The 22,720-nt window shown below is 36.4% G+C and overlaps 3 protein-coding genes across 6 annotated transcripts; 2 read left to right on the top strand and 1 right to left on the bottom strand.

Moving 5' to 3' along the window:
• The first annotated feature begins 2,074 nt into the window (after positions 1–2,074).
• On the top strand, positions 2,075–12,472 carry LOC116162289 (vacuolar protein sorting-associated protein 41 homolog). Its single transcript, XM_031475894.1, has 3 exons — positions 2,075–2,533; positions 2,582–2,703; positions 11,963–12,472. Exons 1-2 carry the CDS (start codon positions 2,365–2,367, stop codon positions 2,695–2,697), a joined length of 285 nt encoding a protein of 94 aa, XP_031331754.1. The 5' UTR covers positions 2,075–2,364; the 3' UTR covers positions 2,698–2,703; positions 11,963–12,472.
• Positions 11,147–12,940, bottom strand: LOC116162269. The gene is made up of 4 exons (XM_031475871.1): positions 12,470–12,940; positions 12,187–12,399; positions 11,943–12,132; positions 11,147–11,665 (listed from the first exon to the last, which is right to left on the bottom strand). The coding sequence occupies exons 1-4, from the start codon at positions 12,735–12,737 to the stop codon at positions 11,395–11,397; spliced, it is 942 nt and encodes a 313-aa protein (XP_031331731.1). The 5' UTR covers positions 12,738–12,940; the 3' UTR covers positions 11,147–11,394.
• Positions 12,941–18,484: 5,544 nt separating this feature from the next.
• LOC116162251 (gastrula zinc finger protein XlCGF46.1-like) lies at positions 18,485–21,742 on the top strand. Of its 4 annotated transcripts, XM_031475824.1 has the most exons (3): positions 18,485–19,768; positions 19,814–19,982; positions 20,030–21,742. In XM_031475824.1, exon 3 carries the CDS (start codon positions 20,032–20,034, stop codon positions 21,547–21,549), a length of 1,518 nt encoding a protein of 505 aa, XP_031331684.1. In that variant the 5' UTR covers positions 18,485–19,768; positions 19,814–19,982; positions 20,030–20,031; the 3' UTR covers positions 21,550–21,742. The 4 variants fall into 4 exon arrangements, with proteins under 4 accessions (XP_031331684.1, XP_031331683.1, XP_031331681.1 ...); XM_031475823.1 differs by having other exon boundaries at positions 18,485–19,971; positions 20,024–21,742; XM_031475821.1 differs by having other exon boundaries at positions 18,485–19,982.
• Positions 21,743–22,720: the final 978 nt, after the last annotated feature.

Raw genomic sequence — 22,720 nt, 5'->3', positions numbered from 1 at the left:
CAGCTTCATTTCTAGACACGCTTAAATGCTTAAATTCTCCCCTTTTCTCTCGGTCTCGATTTATAGGTCTGACCCACCAACGCCGTTTTTGTTTTGTAACAACTTTGTCTCTCTTCTCTGTCTTCTTAACAGTAAAAGCAATAAAACTGTTGAAATTTCCATCCATCTCAGTGACACACACATATACACCACAAATAATATAGCTATGTTCTTGACGTTTTGCAGAGTTTAAATTTTGGATTTGCGCCTACGCAGATAATTATAATCTTACGGTCACTGTGAACACTTTCTCCACCTGCGTAAAATTATGTCTTATGTCAATATTATGTTTTATGTATCGGTTATGTTTTTGTAACTCTTATATCCATTGTGAACAAGCACTAAGAAAGATTTTGCCAAAATCAATTATCTTTAATAATAAGAAAGTCATGGGGCATTAAGGAAATCGACTCAATTCGAGAAACGCCGTCTGGCGGCCAAACGATTAGTGATAGCTGAATTCTGTTTGCGCCAGTGATTTCTCTTTGAAATTGGGCTACAGACTCCTAGGTCCATTTTTTCCTATCTGTTAAAATAAAGGGTGTTTCCATACCAAAGTGTCCAATTTGGACCACCCTGTACATGGTAGTCGCATTATAGGCCAACATTCGGTCGCTCTATTATTTATGAGTGTATGGTTTGCGGGTACGGCACTGGCCGATTAACTGCGTGAGCAAATTAGTAACGCCCGTCTGACGGGGGATAAGGCAGAATTTAAGGGTTATATGTGTCACAAATTTAAAGTACGTTGGTTGGTGGCAAAGTTTTTATAATTGTGGATAACACTTCTTTACAAAAATTGTAGTTTTGAAGATAGCTGTATAATAATGATTTAAAAAAATGACTGAAAAGTACAGTGGCGACAATAGGAGCCCATTCGCCATGTTGCATCGAAAAATGCAATATATTACAATATATTTACTCGACGCAACTTGGCCGCGGATCTCAATACCCAATCAAAAATAAGACACTCTATTGTCGCCACTGTCTCTATAAGTACACTGTACACATAGATATATTAATACCACTGTACACTAAAGATAGAGTGATTACTGTGCGTGACCTCTGTTGACAGAAAAAGAAACTACGAAATGAAATCAATGGCAACGATCTCTCTTACACGAACTTACAGAAATGGCTATTTTCGAGATATTGCCATCAACTTCTTTAATTTAAATGGACGCCATATTGGATTTTTACGTCACTAGATAGACAAAACAATTACAAAACCAGTGATACTAAACACATAGTAATTCATTTGGAACTCAACCTTGCATTTTTGCCTCGAAGTTTACAATGTATTTCTTATGGCAATAATTCCATGGCTGATTGTGATTGATTGAGTGTTCGTTTATTGTCTCGCAGTCACCATCGACATTGCCCAGGAATTATTGCCATAAGAAATACATTGTAAACTTCGAGTGACGTTAAATCCAATTTAAGCAGTCCATTTAAAATAAGGAACATAATGTCAATATCTCGAAAACCGCCATTTTGAAAAATTTTTGTTTACACCCATTGAATTTATCCCATCGAATTTTACAACTTTTATTTGAAACTTTTTTCGGTAGTTCTATTTGTTATTAAAATATTTGAAGTTTTTACAAAATTCAATTTAAGACACGCTGTATATACTACAGCTGACTCGTCCGCCATTTTGGAATTTAAAGGCGCGTATACATCTGAGCATTGGGTCGAATGAGCAAGGCGAGCGCGAATGAGCATTTGGAAAGGGGGCTGAGTACACATCTGAATGGGACACGCGAGCGAGACACATGAGCTTCGCTCAATGAATGCTCGTAGTGCGCGTTTCAATATGTATGTCCTTTCCGTTCCCTGTCGATGTCCACACTGAGCACGTATGAGCGTGTTCGCCGCAAGCGCTCGCTTTGATCTACCGACAAAATTTGGATCGGGTCGAGCGTGCTCGGCGCACGTTGCTCAGTCGTCCACATTTGAATGCTCATTCGCGCTCGCCTTGCTCATTCGGACCCAATGCTCAGATGTATACGCGCCTTAAGATAAGACAAATCTTAAACAGTTTTTTGTGCACATAAGATTTGGACTGCCAGTGGGCTATAAAATGACCTTAATCAAGTACTGTACTTTTATTGGTGTTCTGCAACTCATCAAGAAACCTACTTTACCGACATTGAATTTTTTTAGCCAAACTGTAAACCACAAGATGTGACTGTGATTCTTCCTCTTTCAGAATTCATTACCTACCTTCTCCAGCACATCGGCACCTATGTGGATCCGACAGTGCTCGTGAACAAAATAAAAAGCGGCGAACAGATCCCCGGCCTCAAAAATTCGCTCGTGAAAATGTTGCGCGACTACAACCTGCAGGTTTCCGTGCAGGAAGGCTGCAAAAAAATCCTCGTGTCCGACTACTTCAACTTGCACAACAAATTGGTCCGTAGTCAGCAGAGGGGCGTAGGCGTGATCGACGAGATGGTGTGCAGCGCCTGTCATCGTTCCGTTATCACGCGAGGTAAGTGCTGATGAAACCCGGCCTTCGTAATCTACTCGCTGTTTGCAGACGTGCTGAGGCTAAATAATATCGTCGTCTACAACTGCAAGCATTGCTTTCACGAGCAGTGCGTCGGCAACCAAACGTCAAACTGCGGCATCTGCCACCCGACTAAGAACACGTAGCGTCAGGTGAGTGGTTTAATCGTCGTTACATTGACAGAAGCGTTTAAAGTGCGCGATTGTGAAGTCGAGAATGTCTTCCGGTTTCATAAAGATCGTCTGCTGGATGTAGTCGGCCATCATGCTTTTTAATTCGGGATGGTCGGCCAAGTACGTCTTGATGTCCATCGTGTATTCCGTTTTGCAATCGAGAAATTTCGACATTAACTGCATGTCCTTCTCCCAAACGTGCTGCAGGAGAAGGTGCTCGTTTCCGATGGGCTTTTCATTGTGAATGTACGCCAAGGGGTTGACCTGTAGGATGTAATTGCAGCTGGCCCATTCTTGTTTAACAATTTGACCTGAAATTAACCGGTAGTTTTGGGTGAAGCTTGCGATTGACTTACCGTGCAGTGTCAAAATGGTTGTACTGTAGTGTACAATTCCGCATTGTTCGATAATTGTTCGTTGAATTTTGCACAAGTCTAATTTTTGGTCATTGACAATTCCCTTTTCCACGCCACTGCATTTCTAAAAGCAGCATTTGTTTCCGAATTTATTAACTACATTTTGTAAGTGGCACTTTTGATTTTTGGCAGTAAAATCGCTACATAAGTAAGAAAGTTACTACTGCGCACGCGCGTATTCAAATGCGCTGCGCAATTTGTTATTTATTACCTCGTTTATTATATTTTGTTGGAAGTTTTAACCACACCTACTTCTATAGAGCATTCGCACCTTAGTATGCAGTATGGGGTCTTATGGACTATATCCCTCCTTTACTAATTTGCGTCATTCTTCAATAACGCTATCCTTATTCCTTACCGCAATGATGCCAAACTTACATATGATTGAATTTAAGCTTTAAAACAAAATATAACGTCAAATCTTCTTGTATTGTCATTACGTGTGTGGTTCGTTTTTGTCTTTCGTATTTAACACATTTTATTGTCTCATTGCTTTAAAAATCGTTCTTTTAAGAACGCCTCCATCTCGTACTTTATATACAAGGTAACTTTGAGTGTTCTTGTAGAACCGTTATTTGATTTCATCTTTTTAGAATATCCCATTAAATGGAAGGAAGCCGAAGCTGAAGCAGGATCTGCTAACGTGAAACGCCATAAAGGAGAGTGTTTTAGCCGGAAGGAGAAACACCTCATTATCAACGTGCTGAACTATTTCTCGGGAACGATGAACGTTACTGCAGCTGTGAAAGAAGCAAGTAAAGCTTTATGTTGTTCTGAACGGAGCATCTATGCCATTAAAAAGGAAGACGGAAACGAAGGTGTATCAAGCCCGAAAAAACGCAAGCAAAGAAAAGGGAAACAAAGCAATGATCGTCTTCATGTGTATGATGAAAATGTGCAATCAGTTATTCGACGTAAAGTGCATAACTTCTTCATTACAAATATTCCACCAACTATGAACAGCATCTTAGCTTCCGTAAATGACGATAACGATCTACCCAACTTTAAACGCACCACATTATTCAATCTCTTGAAAGATATGGGTTTTGAATTTAAGAAGGTTGGCCGCAAGAGTATCCTTATTGAACGGGATGATATTATACGATGGAGACATAAATACCTACGTCGCATCAGGAAGTTGAGAGAAGAAGGTGCTTAATCTTTTTATTATATTTAATTGCAAATTACATAATATTTATATTTTAGGTAAAAATATTGTGTATACGGATGAGTCATGGGTTAACATTGGTCATTCGGTGAGCAGGGCGTGGCATGACACCACCGTTGAAAGCAATCGTCAGGCATTCATCAAAGGACTCAGTACAGGTTTAAAATCACCCACTGGTCTAGGGCCTCGCTTTGCGTTAGTACATGCTGGTGGTGATAATGGTTTTATTCCGGGCGCGGAACTGACTTTTCTCTGCAAAAAGAACACTGCTGATGCACACAACGAAATGGATGCAGACACTTATGAAAAGTGGTTTTTTGAACAGCTTCTACCAAATGTGCCACCGAATTCAGTCATTGTTATTGACAATGCCTCGTACCACAGTAGAAAGTTGGAGAAGATACCAACAATGTCGTGGAGAAAAGAACACATTATAGATTGGCTTCGTGAGAAAAATGTACCGATTGAAGAAAATCCATTAAAACGAGACCTACTGGCTTCTGTTGCGCATGTTCGGCATCACTACGACAAAAATAAGCTTGATGTTATTGCACAAGAAAAAGGTTACGAGATTCTCCGTTTACCTCCATACCATTGTGAATTAAATCCCATTGAAATGGTGTGGGCTCAAGTTAAACATCATATCAAAATGAATAACAAAACATTTAAAATAAAGGACATGGAAGAATTAATAAAAATGGGTTATTCACAAGTTACGGTTCAAAATTGGCAACATTATGTCAATCACGTGAAAACTATCGAAGATGGCATGTGGGCAGCAGATTATCTTCAAGATGATGTTGAAGAATTTATAATTCAAGTGTCGCAGTCATCTTCCGATGAATTTCAATTCGATTCCAGTGACTAATATGTATACTGTACATTTGTAAATTTTTGGGGACTTAATAAATACAAGCTGTTCTCGGCCACATTTGACAAACAATTACAACTTGTTATTAATTTACCTTTTTGACTTCTGAGGTTAGGTTAAAAAGTAATAAATAGTGTCTAAACTACCGTTTTACGGTGCAGTAATCGATCCTATAATAAGTTTGGCAAGCATGTACTGTTTCTCCATAAGCCCCATACTGCATACTAAGGTGCGAATGGTCTATAGTAAAGGTAGACATATTGCATATTGTAAAAATCAGATGTGCGCATGCGCAGATTGCCCAATACCAACATTCATATTTATGGAGTCACTTCTATTAAGGTGGCGTTTACATTGAAGAATTTGGAAATCACTCCCTGCATCTCCCCCCAATATTAGAATAGTGTCGCTATCAACCGCAAGATTCCGCTACCTAGCATATTCTAACGTGATAAGTATGATCTTTGTAACGTGTAAAAATAAACAGATAAGGCGCAGCTGTCGAGATAATAATATAAGGAGGACCACCGTTGTAATTTGATATCTGTAATTTGTAGAACTGAGTTTTTATCATTCGTATTCAGCTTTCTCGCTTGTTTATGTTTACGTTTGCCATTGAATAGCTATAAATTCAATGCATTTATCGCGAATAATTTCGTTATAATTGGGAATATACCAGATCACGATCAGAGGTCGAGGAGTTGGGATAATGGTTGGTAGAAATTAATTCCTTTAGTTGAGACCTTTCATTAGAGTACCATGAAGGATAAAACTAGTTCCACTCAAACCCCCTCCCCCTCCACCCCGTACTTTGATAAGAGGGCAGTTTTTAATCCTTCTTGGAACTTGGAAGTAGTCAGAATAATGTTTATTTTGTGCTTGTTTCATTGCACAGCCCTGACACGAAATATTATTATTGATCGATTAATACGAGTATAAGTGCCCTTTCGTATATATTTTTATAAAACATGACAGTACTATGCAAAGTTAGGTTATAAAAAAATTACAGAAATTTAGATTTTGTTTCAATTTTTTTAAGTTGGCAGCAAATTTGCCCAAAAAATTCCGGTACTTTCTATATCTAGTGACTTTAGCCTTCTAATGACGTAAGCGACCTCCCTTTTGTATAGAACATTTTTTATAATAAGGTCGATATTTACCTAGAGATAAATACAAACAACAAACGAGCACAAACGAAGCACAAACGATTCCAGTAGTTTTTTTGACAATATTAAGATTGGGCGGGGGTCGCATTTCGTTGGCCCCGCCCACCGTTTCTCTGGGAAAACAAATAGCACAAACGATAATAATTCCAGCACAAACGATTCCAGTACTTTGTTTTACAATAGTAAGGTTGGGTGGGTGTAGCATTTCCTTGGCCCCGCCCACCGTTTCTCCGGGAAAGCGAGTAGCACAAACGAAAATATTTGAACTTTTTAAAAATGGCGATTTTCACTTTTTTTCAATTATCTACGAAACGATTTATTTTTTTAAAATATCGCAACTGAAAATCCATCAGCATCAAAAACAACTTTGTCAATTTAACGGAATCTGTGAGTATAATAATATTAAAGATAGCCATGTTATCTTATTCAATTTAAGACACCCTGTATACATCTTACAGTATGGCCGCGGCATAGCAAAAAGGGCGACGCGTTAAAAAAGGTAGATACCTAGATGCACTGCAAAAGTTAATTTAGCGTAAAAGTAAACCATACGCAGTTTCAGTATTTGCCTACAGACGTCTCTGAAAGCAGTCTATTTATTCTTTTTCTTTTGCTACGTACGCGGTACAGAACAGGATGCCGGTGACGTATGCGACACGAAAGTTACATTGTAAACATAGCGACACTCTTTTTATTTCATTGTTACTGGACCCATAATGTTAGATTACAGGTTGTATTGAAAGTTGTTAGAGGACTGTAATTTAATGGTCAAAAGTAATTCCTGGGCATTTATGTTTATGTGCTTACGACTACCACTTTTTATAAATAATTAAATCGTACCCCCACAATATACACGGTGTCAATTTTTCGAGTGCCACTATAGAGATCTCACTTATCTTAAGAGATAGAAAGTTGGTTAAATAGGGGCGAAGTTGCCAATTTTCGTGCTGAATAAGAATCTGAAAAGAAATTTGAAATATCTTCAATAGTTTTGAACATAGACATTTCTAGTTAACACATTCGGACACTTTTTAATGGAGATTTCAAATATGGCATCCTGTTTTTAATTACTTTCAAGATGACGTAGAAACACGTGGCAACTTTAGTTTTTCTTATGGGCGCCATTTTGAATTTTGACATTTTGGGATTACGCCTTTTTTTGTCTTTACAGCGATATATCACACATGGTGGTTCAGTATCACATTTGTCCTAAAAATACAATTTTTAATTTTTTGAGAAGAGTGCTTTGGAAAAACAAAACGTTTTTTTGTTGTAAACAAAAGTTTGACAGTATGATCCATCTGTCTGGTTACAGCGTTGTCAGAGAAGTAGAAATTCGATTTTCATCTGAACAGAATTGAACCTTCGTTTTGCAAGAAAATTAAAATTAGAACATATCGTTGTAAAGAGAACAAGTTAAAAAGTAATCGTAAACGATTTACATAAAGCGCATTTCCACTTGCATTCATTTCCCATTTGTAAGATGCAACTTCTATAAAATCATAAAAATCCGGCCACAAATATGAAAGATAGCGTTGCACATGGGCAATCCATTTTTGTCGTGCTACTTCAATGTCAGTTTATGAGAAGAATTTCATTTAAATGCTTTTCTAAATAAGAAAGTTGGAACTCCGCATGCGCCAACCTTAATTTTGAAACTAATGTTAGATTTTCCTTTGTTCCAAGCGCCTAAATATCAAATTTCACTTAAATGCTTCCATAGATAAAAAAGTTGGCACTGCGCATGCGCAAAATAAAATTTTGAAATTGGCGTTTGATTTTCCTTTATCCCAAGTGCCTATGTATCAAATTTCGTTTAAATTCTTCCATAAATAAAAAAAGTTGGCACTGCGCATGCGCAAAACCAATTTTTGAAATTGGCGTTTGATTTTCCTTTATCCCAAGTGCCTATGTATCAAATTTCGTTTAAATTCTTCCATAAACAAAAAAGTTGGCACTGCGCATGCGCAAAACCAAATTTTGAAATTGGCGTTTGATTTTCCTTTATTCCAAGTGCCTATGTATCAAATTTCATTAAAATGCTTTTATAAGTAAAAAAATTTGCAATTCGGTTTATAAATGGTCGAGATGCGAAAAGGGCACTGTGAATTTTGAATCGATTCGATTCAACTTTTGGCGTTGCGTATTATAAATGGCTAAAGCTATGCCCATATTTAATTTCATGCAATTCAGTTCATAACTAACGGAGATGTAAAAGTGATCGAACATTTCTAAACAAAGTTATCGTTCACACGGACAGATAGATGGACAGACAGACAATGGAACAGACGGACAGACCAACCGACAGGCGACAGATAGCAATGCAAAATTATAAACGATCTCTAGGATCGTTAATAAACGGCAAAAGTGTAAAATTATGGAACATGTAAAAACGGTTTTTTGTTTTTTTTTACAATAACTTTTTTTGTAAGCGGTACAGAAAAAATTCCTTCCTTGGTACAAGACTCGACACCATAACGAACCAAATAGCGAAAAAAGTAGAACAATAGCTCGTAAGATAAAGAACTAGTAGCGCCGCAAAACGAGCGGACGGACAACCGGACGGACGGACGGACGGACGGACAAAGTGGCCACAATAGCGCATTTTTTTTTATTTTTGTGGAAATGCGCTAAAAAAAGACGTAATCCCAAAATGTCAAAATTCAATATGCCGCCCATAAGACAAGCTAAAGTTGCCACAATGAATAAAGAATACCAGGAAGGAGCATTACTCAGGTTGTATACAAGAGAGACTGGGACGGAAGTCGGCCATTTGAAAAGCCACTTATGACTAATTTTTGTTGTGGTTTTTGCAGACATAAAATAATGGTTAGTTGTTGTGCGTGTGGTTGCTCCAAAACGGAAAAAAATAGAAGTTTGGGAATTACATTTCATGTGTAAGTATTGATACCAATATTATTTTTATATAGTACATGTAAATTTACAAATTTTTTATCGGAATGTAGTTTGAGGTTAGTTAAACAAAAGTCATAGGCCGAGTAGACACATAGGGGTTTAGATTGTTTTCGTGTAAAATTCTTTATAATTGTATCCTTCTACAACTGTAAGGTAGGTACGCCACTGGAACAGGAAACTACTGTCCGCCGTTTGCAAAAGCCATCGCGATCTCACGTAAATTGTTGATATTCTCTTTCCTGGTATTCTTTATTCATTGAGTTGCCTAATTAAAAACAGGATGCCATATTTAAAATCTCCATTAAAAAGTGTCCGAATAATGTGATAATTAGAAATGTCGACTACGATTAGTTTATCATACAAAAATTAAAAACGAAAATCAAAAATTTTCGTTTTTTTGCGATATCTTCAAAACTATTGAAGATATTTCAAATTTATTTTCAGATTCTTATTCAGCACGGAAATTTGCAACTTTGCCCTCATTTAACCAACTTTCTAGATATGTGAGATCCCCGTGGTGGCATTCGAAAAATGGACACCGTGTATAGTGAAACAAAAACGTAACCCGAAGTATTTGAAGAATCCAAATATCTTTTACAAAAAAAATCATATTTGAAAACAGATAGGTACATATACTGGGTGACCCAATAAGACTGTTTCTCGGCCATATCTCGAGAACCGTTCGTCGTATGACTTAGGAGTAACAAAAATTATTGGGTAAATCGGTCATGAAGAATCGCTGGAAAATATTTTCAAGTTCTAAAAATGGCTACCAGAGGGCGTAACTGCCATCTTAAATTTTAAAATTATTTATTCTCACAGTTTGTGCCTCTTTGGTTTCGGAGATATTTGGAAAAATCAAATGAGGGCTAAGCATTCCCCTCAAAAATTAAACTTTTTTATACCCAAAGTTACACAATTTCGTGTACAACCATTTTCTTCACTGAACACAAGTAATTGTTAAATTTTCCCCTTCCCGTGAGAATTTCTGAGTGTTTTACTACAACAGAAACCTTCGCGGTCATACGGAATTTATACATTTGGTCGTCCATTTTTTCGCCGCAAGTCGACGGTAGGTAGAGCCGTAGTAGATCCAGTAGATCTCGCTTTGGCGCCATCAATTGGTTGTATTCGGATTTGAAATGGTGAAAAAAAAATTGTTTTACGTCTTTTCGTACAATTTTTCGGAAATTATCGTATATACAAACCTTGTCCTGATAATAACAAACACAACAAAAAAGGAATTATTTAATTTGGTGCAGCCGTTCTGAAGTTATTGGTATAGATCATATTTTTCAAAATTTTGAAATGACATGTTTCTACCATTAGCCATTTGTTAATTTTCGACCGCCTTAGTTACCATGGATACAACAAACAAAACAAAAGCTCCATGAATCCACGGCCTACTATTTAAAAACATTAAAAAATAAGGTTTTTATTGATTTTCATTGCTAAAATTACAAAGATATATAGGTTGTGATACATCAATGTACTTAATCAGGAATTATAATGCAAAAAATGACGTTAAGATATACAGGGTGTTGCTTTTAAAAAAATACCAACTTTGAGTTAAATCAGAAACGGTGGTACAAACATTTTTTGGTTACGCCAGGGTCGCGAAAACCGCAAGTGTCTATCTTTAAAAACAGCTGAGATACACTGCAGTCTCAACCAAAGTAGGACACACGGTATTTGAGATAGTGAAAATTTAAACAAAATCCCGGGTCCTATGAAACTCGCGCGAACCTAACGCAACTCCCCCCCCCCACTTTACTCTTCCCTGCGTCGGTTTTTCTCCCCGGCGCGTTGGAAACGTCTAGCCGTCCTGCGCACCGCAGCCTACCAGCCGTGCCAAAACGGCGTTTTCCTCTTTTCCTTATGAAAGATCCTTTTAACTCTCGGAAAGCGCATTTTTATTCGAAGTGTAAGATTCGGACTTTAACCTCACACGTGGTGAGTTCGAATCCCACAACTTGCCAGTCTTTAGTGCTACAGAAAAGCGTGCATTTTTTACTCATATCCCAAAAAAGTGGCTATGAGCACTAAAGGGGTCATACAACAGAACCAACCAGAGCAGAGGTAATATGTTTTATGTATTGAGCAAAAGTGCCACTTACCGTTACCTTGCTGTAATCAGTGCATACTTACATAGAGGTTGCGACATATATCGCCGTTTATATACAGCGTTGTAAGTTCAAATTGTCCCACGTACCGAGTTATCGCCAGATATCGCATTAAAAGAAAATTAGACCCTTCGCATACCATCTTGGATACGTCCTCCATTTTGTAGTACTTTTTATCCTCCAGCTGCGTAGTCGTGTGCGCGTGCTTTACATAGTAACGCCGTGGCTGGATCCCCACGTAAAGCATTTTCTCATTCACCTCGCCATCAATTATTATAAATCTACGACAAATGCGTCTCATATATAAGTTGTTTCTACAGGGTGTATCCTAGGTGATTTCTGAGCAAAAATTGCCCGAAACGGAACCAACGGAAAATTGACGACTCGCGTCTGTTTTAAAATTAGACCACCCATACGCAGCCCAAAAAAAAAGAGATGACATTGAATTATATCATGAAATACTGGCTATAGCACTTTTAAGGTAGTGAATATCTTCAGTTACGTCTGTATTTTGGACCTTACGCATTATGTTATTTTTGCTTCAAAGGAAATACTAACTCTTGTCGTTTTTCTTCCAGAGTATGAAAATTCCTATCCACCCACGCAGTTATACGGGAGCCGGCCTGGTGTCCGTCGACGTCAAACTCCGAAGAAAGATGTACCAGAAATTTACAATTTGTTCTTTCGTAACGCGGCTTGAGATTAATAATAAATTTGTCTAGTTCGTGGTCGGATAACGACTTTTTACCTGAGTACGACATAAGTTCTATTTATTCGTTAATTGTAAGCAAATGTAATTTACCGATCCTTTTGTCAGCTACCAAATTCGTAATCAGCTCAACGACACTTTGGCTTAGGCCGGACTGTTGGCGTAGAGGAGGATTTTTACCTTTCGCCGATTGCACGTCGAGACATAATCCGCCGACGACGGTCGGTAGTTGAGAGGTGGGGCAGGAGGTGAACGAACCAACGACTAGTGTCTCGCGAAATGTCAGTTTGTTGTATAAATCGTCGTCTGAAATGTAAATGTTTTTGTAAGGCATTATTTTGTTACATATTTATCTCAACAAATATATTTATTATACCTATCTCGAAGTTGGGGATGAGCTCCTTTAAGTTGAAAAGCGGGTACTGATTGTGCTCTCTAAGTTTTGCGTTGTACGCCTCAAGGTATTCGGCTCTACTTGCAATCTTCTCGATTAACTGTTCGATCATGTGACGAACATTGTGTAAGTATTCTTGATCGTTGTCGGCGAGGCCATCGTCTTCGGCGCAGAGATAGTCCTGTTGTTCCAAGTATTTTAAAATGTCTTCCGTTAAACTTCGCGGAAATTCCTCAGTTTCGAATTCCATTTTTTGACAACCGAAATACAAAGCGCCATCTACTCACGACAACATCGTACTTGCAACAAAAGCTAAACGTGACTCTTGAATGTCGGCGCCATTTTCAAAATGTTTCTCAATTAATATTCGTTTTTGTAATGGATAAATTTTCATGTCACGGCTAAGACACCATGAAACTAGCTTCCCCCGCCCCAGATTCGAAACTAACTGTACAGTTTTTAAAACAAGGTGTCAACACCCGGACCAACGGCACGGCGCCCTATCCGTCCTCTATATCACAACGGTTGAGTATATAAAAAAAGTTTTGATCACTCTTTTTGCCCGAAAGCGTTCGTTTATTAGTACACCAGAAAAAGTTTTAACACCGTCATTCTTTTTTTATTACAAAAGAGAGTAAAAAGACTTCACACTCCATCTCGGAGAGTGCAGACGGACCGCAATACCTAGACGTGATCACGTGTTTATTTTATCCTGAAAATTGGCATTTGTGTCATATTTATTATCTGAATCACTTATGAAAAATATCCGATTTACACCCTGTAGTGTTGATAACCCCCAGGTTCTACGCTAACTTCACACTACAAGAACACGGAAATAAAGGCAACCCGGCAACGTTTAAAAATGGACACCCGAATGACTATTCCCTCCAAAACTACACAAGATCCAGCATAAATTGAAAAAGTGGCAAGTGATAAAATATCTAAGGCAGGGCCCCCTTACGTTAGTTGTAAATAACGTTTTGACCTGAAGCACAGTAGGGAAGGAACGTAAAATAAAACACTCAAATTGTGAAAAGTTTGTTTAATAATGACCGCAATTATTAAGATTGTGAAAGCTCGGAAATTTAAGTCGAAATAATAGACATTGCAAAAATAAACTTTGAAAATGGTGGTTCACCGAATAAAAATACAATTAGGCTGGGAAAAAAAGAACTTGCCAATAAAAAAAACCAGCCGTCAAATTAATATCCAATTGTGTTGTAAAATTAATTGTTTGTAATGATGTGAATGCCTAACATAAAATTATAACATCACAAATAGTAGCAGGTAAACTTCAAGAGGTATAACATTTAGGTTAAAAACAAGTTTTGGGAATTATGATTCAGGTAAGCAGGTACCAAGATTCTAAGAAAGAGTGAAATACACCGGATGTGACTCATCTTTGGTGCAATAAAGTCCTTTTGTTAAAAGCAAGATGGAAAATTACATGGCCTTGTAGGTAACTAAAAACAAGATATGTGGAAATTATTGAATCGCCACTCATTTATCGCACATAGATTCTAAACTGAAGAGCTTTGATTAGCGTAATCCCGCTCCGACAAGATAGGTAACTCGCCCCTGGTTTCGGGGTTTCGAGCCTACAGTTGAATGTCGAAGACAATCGCGGAATTAGGTGTCGTAGCTCAATTTTGACTACAGTTTTTACCACCCCCGTGACTGCTTCATTCCGGGAGAAAATGTTAGTTACAAACAACAAGTCAGTACATACATCAAACGAATCGGTAATTTCCACATATTAAAATAAAATGATCAAAGCTAATATGAATGTTACTTCTGGGACAAGACCAAGTAATCAACATCAATAAACATAAATTAACCAAGCATTACACCAAAAACGTAAACAATTACAAACAATAGCATAACGGTATCACATATGTGATTTTACATTACATTTCAAAAACAAAGATTCAAACACACAAAAAATATAAAATGTGGCATACAAAACACAAATACAATATAAAGATAAATGCAGAGATTACTACCTGCATTAAAAAAACACAAAATAACAACAAACATTTATGGAGCGACGCGTACACGACCGCCATTCAAAACAAGATGCGAAACGTAACCCCCGTTCGTGCTGTCTAGATGGCGCAGGCAGCTTTTTCCCACCTAGAAATTGCATGGTAACCAACTCTCAAAAATGTATGTATCACCGTAAGTTGTATATACAGGGTGGAACCTCTCAACCCTCATGCAGGTTTACACCCAAAAGCATTAGGTACACCCTTTTGTGGTAAACTGTACAAAATTTACAGGTTATGTTGACGCTGTATTCGCTTATTGTACAGTTATTAATTTCCTATAGTGATCACGTGACCTTTTCCCCCCACGCTCTGAATACTCCTGAAACAGACAATCGAACGCACAAGAAGTACTTTCAAACATATTAAATGTGATCCGTGCAGTTATGCAACCCACAATAAGGATTATTTAAGGAATATAGTTGCGCATAAGTCCTCCACAATCTTTAATTGAGAACAGTGCAATTAGCCTATACGCTTTGAATAACCTTCTATCATCGATGAATTTATAAATATGTACATTCAATGCTTTCTATCACTGCTATCAGTGTACTTAAACTTAGTGACTGGGCTGATTAATCGACAATGCTGTGCAGCATAGTGAAAGAATAAGAGTAAAAAGTACAGTGCCACCATGCTCAAAAAAGCCCCGGAATATATGCGAACTAATTTTGAAATAATTCAGGCTGGCCAATAGAACGATACATTCCGCACCATAATTATTAATTATTCCGTTTTGACAGTTGACGCTTCACGTTATTTTAGTTTACACTTTGCTTCTTGTATTTGCTTTATTTTACGTTTTCCGTCTCCAGTTTTATACACACTCTTCTTTTTCAAGGCGCATATAGCTGGGATCTACGATCTGATAAGGTATGTAATTCCCTTAAAGTGTCTTTAAATTTTGCCTCAGAATGTACGGTTTAAATTTCTAGCGCCCTCGGACACGCCCTGTCAGGGACTTTCTGAGCGTGGTGCCACTGTATATGTCAATTGGTTATTTCGCTTGTCGTATTTTTTTAATACCTACTTTTGACCCTTACTGGTACTTGAGCCACAGCCACAGATTTCTCTTAAGTCCTTACTTATGTAAGTCCGACGCACAGAATTAGACTGTGGGTCCGACGAATACGTACGTGGATGGTCTTTTTTGAATAACAAACTGCTTTGTTTATAATTCTAAACAATGCTGCTTGTAAAAAAAACGGTAATGTAGAAATTTACCTTGTTTAATTAATTTAATACGCAACTTTATTTTGATACACAAAAACGTAAGTACAACACAAATGAATAAAGAATACCAGGAGCATTACCTAAGGGCATCGATTCCCGAAGTTAGTCGATATGTGATGTGCATGTGATGTGACCGGCTGCCATGACGTCATGATCGTATACGATAGGGATAAGTTCAAGTTTAGCTGCATTCCCGAATCGTGGACAAACTTTATGCGCTAACCAATCACAGACAAGAATTGAACTGTCATTTGTCAGTTTTGTATTTAGTTTTGTTTTTGCATTATGGATACTGCTATTAATAACCAGAAAATCCTCGAACAATTCCATGTTTTATTTCACAGAAAATATGTGAATTTATAGGTTAGGGCACTGAATAACCTCTATAGCAAAACAGCTGCAAGATCCGTCCCGTAGCTGCAACTGCGCATGACTTTCACGCAACGAGTGGTCTAGACCAGTCGTTGCGTTCGATTAACTTTTCGCTCGATGTGGTAGGTTCGAGAATGCAGTGACATTCACGTTCACATAAAGGTCAGTCGATGTGAACAAAGCACATCTTCGGGAATGTTGTATACAAGAGAGAGTGCGACGGAAGTCGGCCATTTGCAAAGGCCACTTATGACTAATTTTTGTTGTGGTTTTTGCAGTGACATAAAATAATGGTTAGTTGTTGTGCTTGTGGTTGCTCCAAAACAGAAAAAATAAAACTTTGGGAATTACATTTCATGTGTAAGTATTAATACCAATATTATTTTTATATAGTACATGTAAATTTATAAATTTTTTATCGGAATGTAGTTTGAGGTTAGTTAAACAAAAATCATAGGCGGAGTAGACACATGGGGGTTTAGATTGTTTTCGTGTAAAATTCTTTATATTTGTATCCTTCCACAACTGTAAGGTAGGTACGCCACTGGAACAGGAAACTACTGTCCGCCATTTGCAAAAGCCATCGCGGTCGCACGTATATTGTTGATATTCTCTGGTATTCTTTATTCATTGGCTATTCCAGTCTGCCCCTGTCTTTCCTTGTTAGATCAGTGGTAGCACCGAGAGGTATACAAGCATGGACGGAAATGATATACAATTTATTAAAATTGAACCAAAACAAGAAGAAGAAATCCATTCCGATTATGAAGGAAACTTTTTAGTAAGCAACGAAGCATTGGTTACAATAAAAGACGAAATTACCATTACTGCACAGTGCTCCAAATCGCTCGATAATGAAGATGTACAACAACAAACTGATTGTGGATTGAATCTTAAAATTCACATTTCCGACGATTCTGAACAGAACAAACAGCTGCACCAAGATAAAACACACGAACAAAGTGTGCTACAATGTGCTAATTGTGAATACATGACAAATAACAAAGAATACTTTAAACGACACCTTTTAAAACATGGTTTTAAATGTGCTACTTGTGATTTTGTGACAAATTATAAAAGCAACCTCAAACGACATCTTTTAAAACATGGAGGTTCTAAAGATTTTGAATGTGCTCATTGTGATTACAAGACAATTAACAAAGACCACTTTAAACAACATCTTTTAAATCATACCCATTCTAAAGTTTTTAAATGTGCTAATTGTGATTACCAGACAATTAACAAATACCACTTTAAACGGCACCTTTTAAATCATACCCATTCTAAAGTTTTGAAATGTACTAATTGTGATTATGGAACAAATTATAAAAGCAATTTCAAACGACATCTTTTAAAACATACCCATTCTAAAGTTTTTAAATGTGCTAATTGTGATTACCAGACAATTAACAAATACCACTTTAAACGACACGTTTTAAATCATACCCATTCTAAATTTTTGAAATGTGCTAATTGTGATTACGAGACAAATAACAAGTACTACTTTAAACAGCACCTTTTAAATCATACCGATTCTAAATGTTTTAAATGTGCTGATTGTGATTATGGAACAAATAATAAAGAAGGTCTAAAGAGACACATTTTAACACACAAACTTTCTAGTAATGCAAGTCTGCTAAAATGTGCTGCTTGTAGTTACGAGACAAATAACAAGTACTACTTTAAACGACATCTTTTAAACCATACCGATTCTAAAGATTTTAAATGTGCCCATTGTGATTACAAGACAAATAACAAATACCACTTTAAACGGCACCTTTTAAATCATACCGTTTCTAAAGGTTTTAAATGTGCTGATTGTGATTATGGAACAAATAATAAACAATGTCTTAAGAGACACTTTTTAACACACAAACCTTCTAAAGATCTGCTAAAATGTGCTAATTGCAGTTATGAGACAAATAACAAATACTGCTATAAACGACACATTTTAAATCATACCGACCCTAAACATTTTCAATGTGCTGATTGTGCGTATGAGACAAATATCAAATACTGCTTTAAACAACACCTTTTAAAACATACTGGTTCTAAAGATTTTAAATGTGCCCATTGTGGTTATGAGACATATCAAAAATTCTGTCTTAAACGGCATCTTGTAAGACACACAACCCGTTTTCATCAGGAACAAATTTCTCGTTAAAAATATCGTTTCCACGTGAGGGAGGTCATGCCCTAACTTATGTTAATAAAATTTAAGGGGTTGGTTATATGTATATGTTTGTGGGTGTGGAAACCACGTTATTTATTGATTATGTTTGTTAAACTTATTAATAAAATAAAATAAAATTGTGTTTGTAGTTTGTACCTATCAACTTTCCTTTGTGAATTTGATATAAATTTTTAGTTACATATCTTTTTTAAAAGGAAGATGTTATAGATGTAACTTGGCAACTATGTAAATGGTTATAGAAACTGTAGCAAGAAGAGTTGTTTTGTCAATGTTAGTACGTTCGAAATTTGCAACTTGTAGTTGAGTTTACTGAGTTTTATCAGCTGATTGAGTGGTTTATTTAACCTTACATTTTCGAACGTTTTGTTTTGAGTTAATTTGTTATGGTGAATGAAAATCAAAATATTTCATTGTTTGTTGATTGTGCATCTATGATCTATGTTATTATTACCTTAGATCATTGATCTAAGATCTTTTTGATAATAGGTCAGCCCTGAAGTTCTGCAGGATATATCAGCATTTTTCATTGTTGTGCGGGTCATGGTCTTTTAATTTAAATTGTATCCAAGTATATCACAGTAGATAATCTTCTCATGAATCCATGAATAAATACTTAATAAAAGAATATAAAGATAAATTCACCCTTACCAATTACCCTGTATATCATAGCATCGAATGCAGCTGGTGAAATTAGAGCCAAAGGAAAGCTTCAAGTGACGAATATTTCAGAAGTATGAGCTGTGTTTTTATACAAGTCCAAAGCATATTGAAGGGCGTAAACTATACTGCGATGTTGCCACATTGCAGCGTTCGTATTCAACACACATTTGTTAAATATTTGTGTTACAAAATCAATCTACGCTATGATAGGTTTCACGGTGCAGACCGATTTCCATTTCTTCTAATAAAGTCCCGCGGTTGTCAGATTTCAAAAATGTGTGCAGCGTCGTAGATTGTCAACCCAACAAGAGGTTTTCATCACGATGAATTATATTGATTTTGTTTCAGTTTCCTTCCCTTGATACCACGAGAAGTCTCAGCACTGTCACATTCATTACCATATTTCTCGAACTGATTTCTATCCCAGTAACCACACCCTGGTTCTGGGCAAAATAAGAAACTTCAGCTGAAAATTAAAGAACCCTATTTTATATCAAAGCTGTTAGATAGTGATAGAGTGGTTGTAATAGATAGGGGTGAAATTATTTAAGGGTATGCGGAGAAAAGTTTGTTAGCATTAACGCATTTGCATCAATTTATAGAAAAGTGACAACGCTGTGTTTCAAAATTATAATGTCGGTAAGTTAGTTTGATAAGAAATATGATGACGTCTATTTTTGTTATCTTAATCGTGGTTTGTTAATAAATGAATTTAAGTATTTTGCTAGAGCTCTTGGATTTTTACATTTTTGTTGTATTGTTCTGTGATAATTTTGTGTAAGTTTGCAAAAAACGTGTATATCATAGCTCACTTCGGAATAGTACGCAGAGAAGCAGAAAAGAGAAGCATAAAATTGTTGGTAGAAATGGTGGCCTGGTTGGAGAGACATGATAAACCAATAGTTGTGGGTGTTCTAATGACTTTGTTAAGAATGCCACAGTAAACCATTAATGATTTCTTTTTACATCTGTTCGAATAGGTAACCATAAGGTATGTGATAGTTTGCAGTTACATGGTTTAATTAAAAATAGTTATAGTCATGGATAAGGACATGGTGCTTGTTAAAACCGAACCAAAAAAAGAAGAAGAAATAAATTTTGCCCTTGAAGGAAGAATCTTTGTAAGCAATGATGTTTTGAGAACAGTAAAAGAAGAACACAATGAAATTGTGTCCTGTGCAGAAAATGCGATAGAAGTGTTGAAATGTAACGATCATTCGTTAAATCGCAAAGATTTTAAATGTGACAATTGTGATTATGCAACCAATACTAAAAAGTATCTTAAACGTCATATGTTATCGCATGTCGTAGAAGATTTCAAATGTTCTATGTGTGATTATGTCACAAAGTTTAGAGGCGCATTGAGAAATCATGTTTTATCCCACAATGAAACTAAACATTTTAAATGTGACAAATGTGATTATTCAACAAATATTAAATGTAATTTTAATCGACATCTCTTAGTACACAAAGCGTCTAAAGATTTTCAATGCAACAATTGTAATTATAGTACAAACTATAAGCGCTATTTGATTCTACATCTCTTAAATCACAACATCTCTAAACATTTTAAATGTGACATGTGTGATTATTCCACAAGTTGCAAGGAGTATTTGCAACAACATGTCGTAATACACAATGATTCGAAAGATTTTAAATGTGACATTTGTGATTATTCTACAAATACTAAAAGGTATCTTAAACGTCATTTCTTATCACATGTTATAGAAGATTTCAAATGTTCTAAGTGTGATTTTGTTACAAAGTTTAGAGGCGCGTTGAGAAATCATGCTTTAACACACAATGAAACTAAAGATTTTAAATGTGACAATTGTGATTATTCAACAAATATTAAGGGTAATTTTAATCGACATCTCTTGGTACACAAAGCTTCCAAAGATTTTAAATGCAACATTTCTAATTATAGTACAAATGATTTGAATCGGCATCGCTTAAAATCTAACATCCTTAAACATTTTGAATGTGACATGTGTGATTATTCTACAAGTCGTAAGGACTATTTACAACAACATGTCTTAATACACAGTGGTTCGAAAGATTTTAAATGTGACATTTGTGATTATGCAACATCTATTAAGAAGTATCTTAAACGTCATCTCTTATCGCATGTTATAAAAGATTACAAATGTTCTAAGTGTGATTTTGTTACAAAGTTTAAAGGAGCGTTGAGAAATCATGTTTTATCACATGATGAAACTAAAGATTTTAAATGTGACATTTGTAATTATTCCACAAGTCATAAGCGCTATTTGAGACAACATGTCTTGTTACACAAAGATTCCGAACACTTCAATTGCGTTAAATGTAATTATAGTACAAAGTACAAGCGCTATTTGATGCAACATCTCTTAAAACACAATATCTCTAAAGATTTTAAATGTGACATTTGTGATTATGCAACAAATATTAAGTGTAATTTGAATCGACATCTCTTAATACACAAGGGTTCTCAAGATCTGAAATGTGAAAGTTGTAGTTATTCAACAAACACTAAGGCGGCTGTAAAAAGACATTCATTATTATGCCACAAATCATAAATGTACGTACCTACTCTAACATCTTTGGTGTTTTCCAACACTCTCCTTCACTAAAAATGTTTCAACATCAATTTTACATATAAAGTGAATTAAGACAACTGTGCTTAATGTTATTGTAAAATATGTCTGCCTGTTGTTGCTTAGATATGAATTTCTTATTTAAATTTTCACAAATAAAATGAAATTTATTTTATATCTGATTTACTCTAGCATTGTTTCGTGGATTCTTAACTGAAGCACAATATATGCCTGATTATCCTCAAAGTAAGTTATAACATTCATTTTTACGTCAAAAGTCTGAGAGGTTCCACTTCGGGTCCCACCCTGTATATACAACCTACGCGGATGCACACATTTTTTTAGAGCTGGCAACCATGCAACTTTTAGAAGAAGAAAAGCTGCATCGGAGAGCATCTGAGATCATATATTCTCCGTCGAAAGTTCAAATAATAGTGACGAAACTAGCGCAAATAGTTGCGTCATACTTATATAAAAGCAATTTTAATGATTACAACTTCGGGAACTCCACTGAGATATTGATTATCGGGGCATGATTCTTGAGATCTGCGCATGTGTCAAGGTGGTTCCTCCCTGAACTAAAGCAAGATGGTGGTCGTAGACGGGAGCTCTTTCGTGAACTCATGTCACTGAAGGTCGGATGGTTCTTCCTAGCCGTATAGGGCCCAACTCGGCTCCATGTAAAATCCCATAAGACGATTATAGTGTCGTCAAGGTCATCTGACTCTCCTCCTAGTGGCGACTTTAAAAACTAAATAGAATTCTTAATGGTTAACCATCTTAATTGTGCCTCCTGGTAGTTACTCTGTAACGTGGGTTCAGAGAGAGGGGATGTTTTAGGAGGGCGTGGTTAACTTAGGGAAAATGACAAGGTGTTTAAACCATATATATATAAGAGAAGTATATATATGGTTTAAACGCTGTCCTCAAGAAATATTTTTGGTTACAAGAGTGCCTTCGCAACGTCAAGGTCATGCAGTTCTGAATCTGCAGGATTGTCGTCTAAAGAGGGCGTTGCCGTTTCTTCGATCGTGGTTTGTGTCTTTGCTAATCTGTGATATGTTTATACAAAGGAGGCGATTGACATAGAGATCTATACAGAATAGATACCAGTAAGAGTAAGGATGTCAAAAGTAAACTAGGATAACAACAG

This window comes from Photinus pyralis, unplaced genomic scaffold (genome assembly GCF_008802855.1).
Source record: "Photinus pyralis isolate 1611_PpyrPB1 unplaced genomic scaffold, Ppyr1.3 Ppyr1.4_LG10, whole genome shotgun sequence".
NCBI classification, from domain to species: Eukaryota; Metazoa; Arthropoda; class Insecta; order Coleoptera; family Lampyridae; genus Photinus; species Photinus pyralis.
The sequence above is the reverse complement of the archived record's forward strand: the minus strand, read 5'-3'. Positions and strand labels throughout refer to the sequence as shown.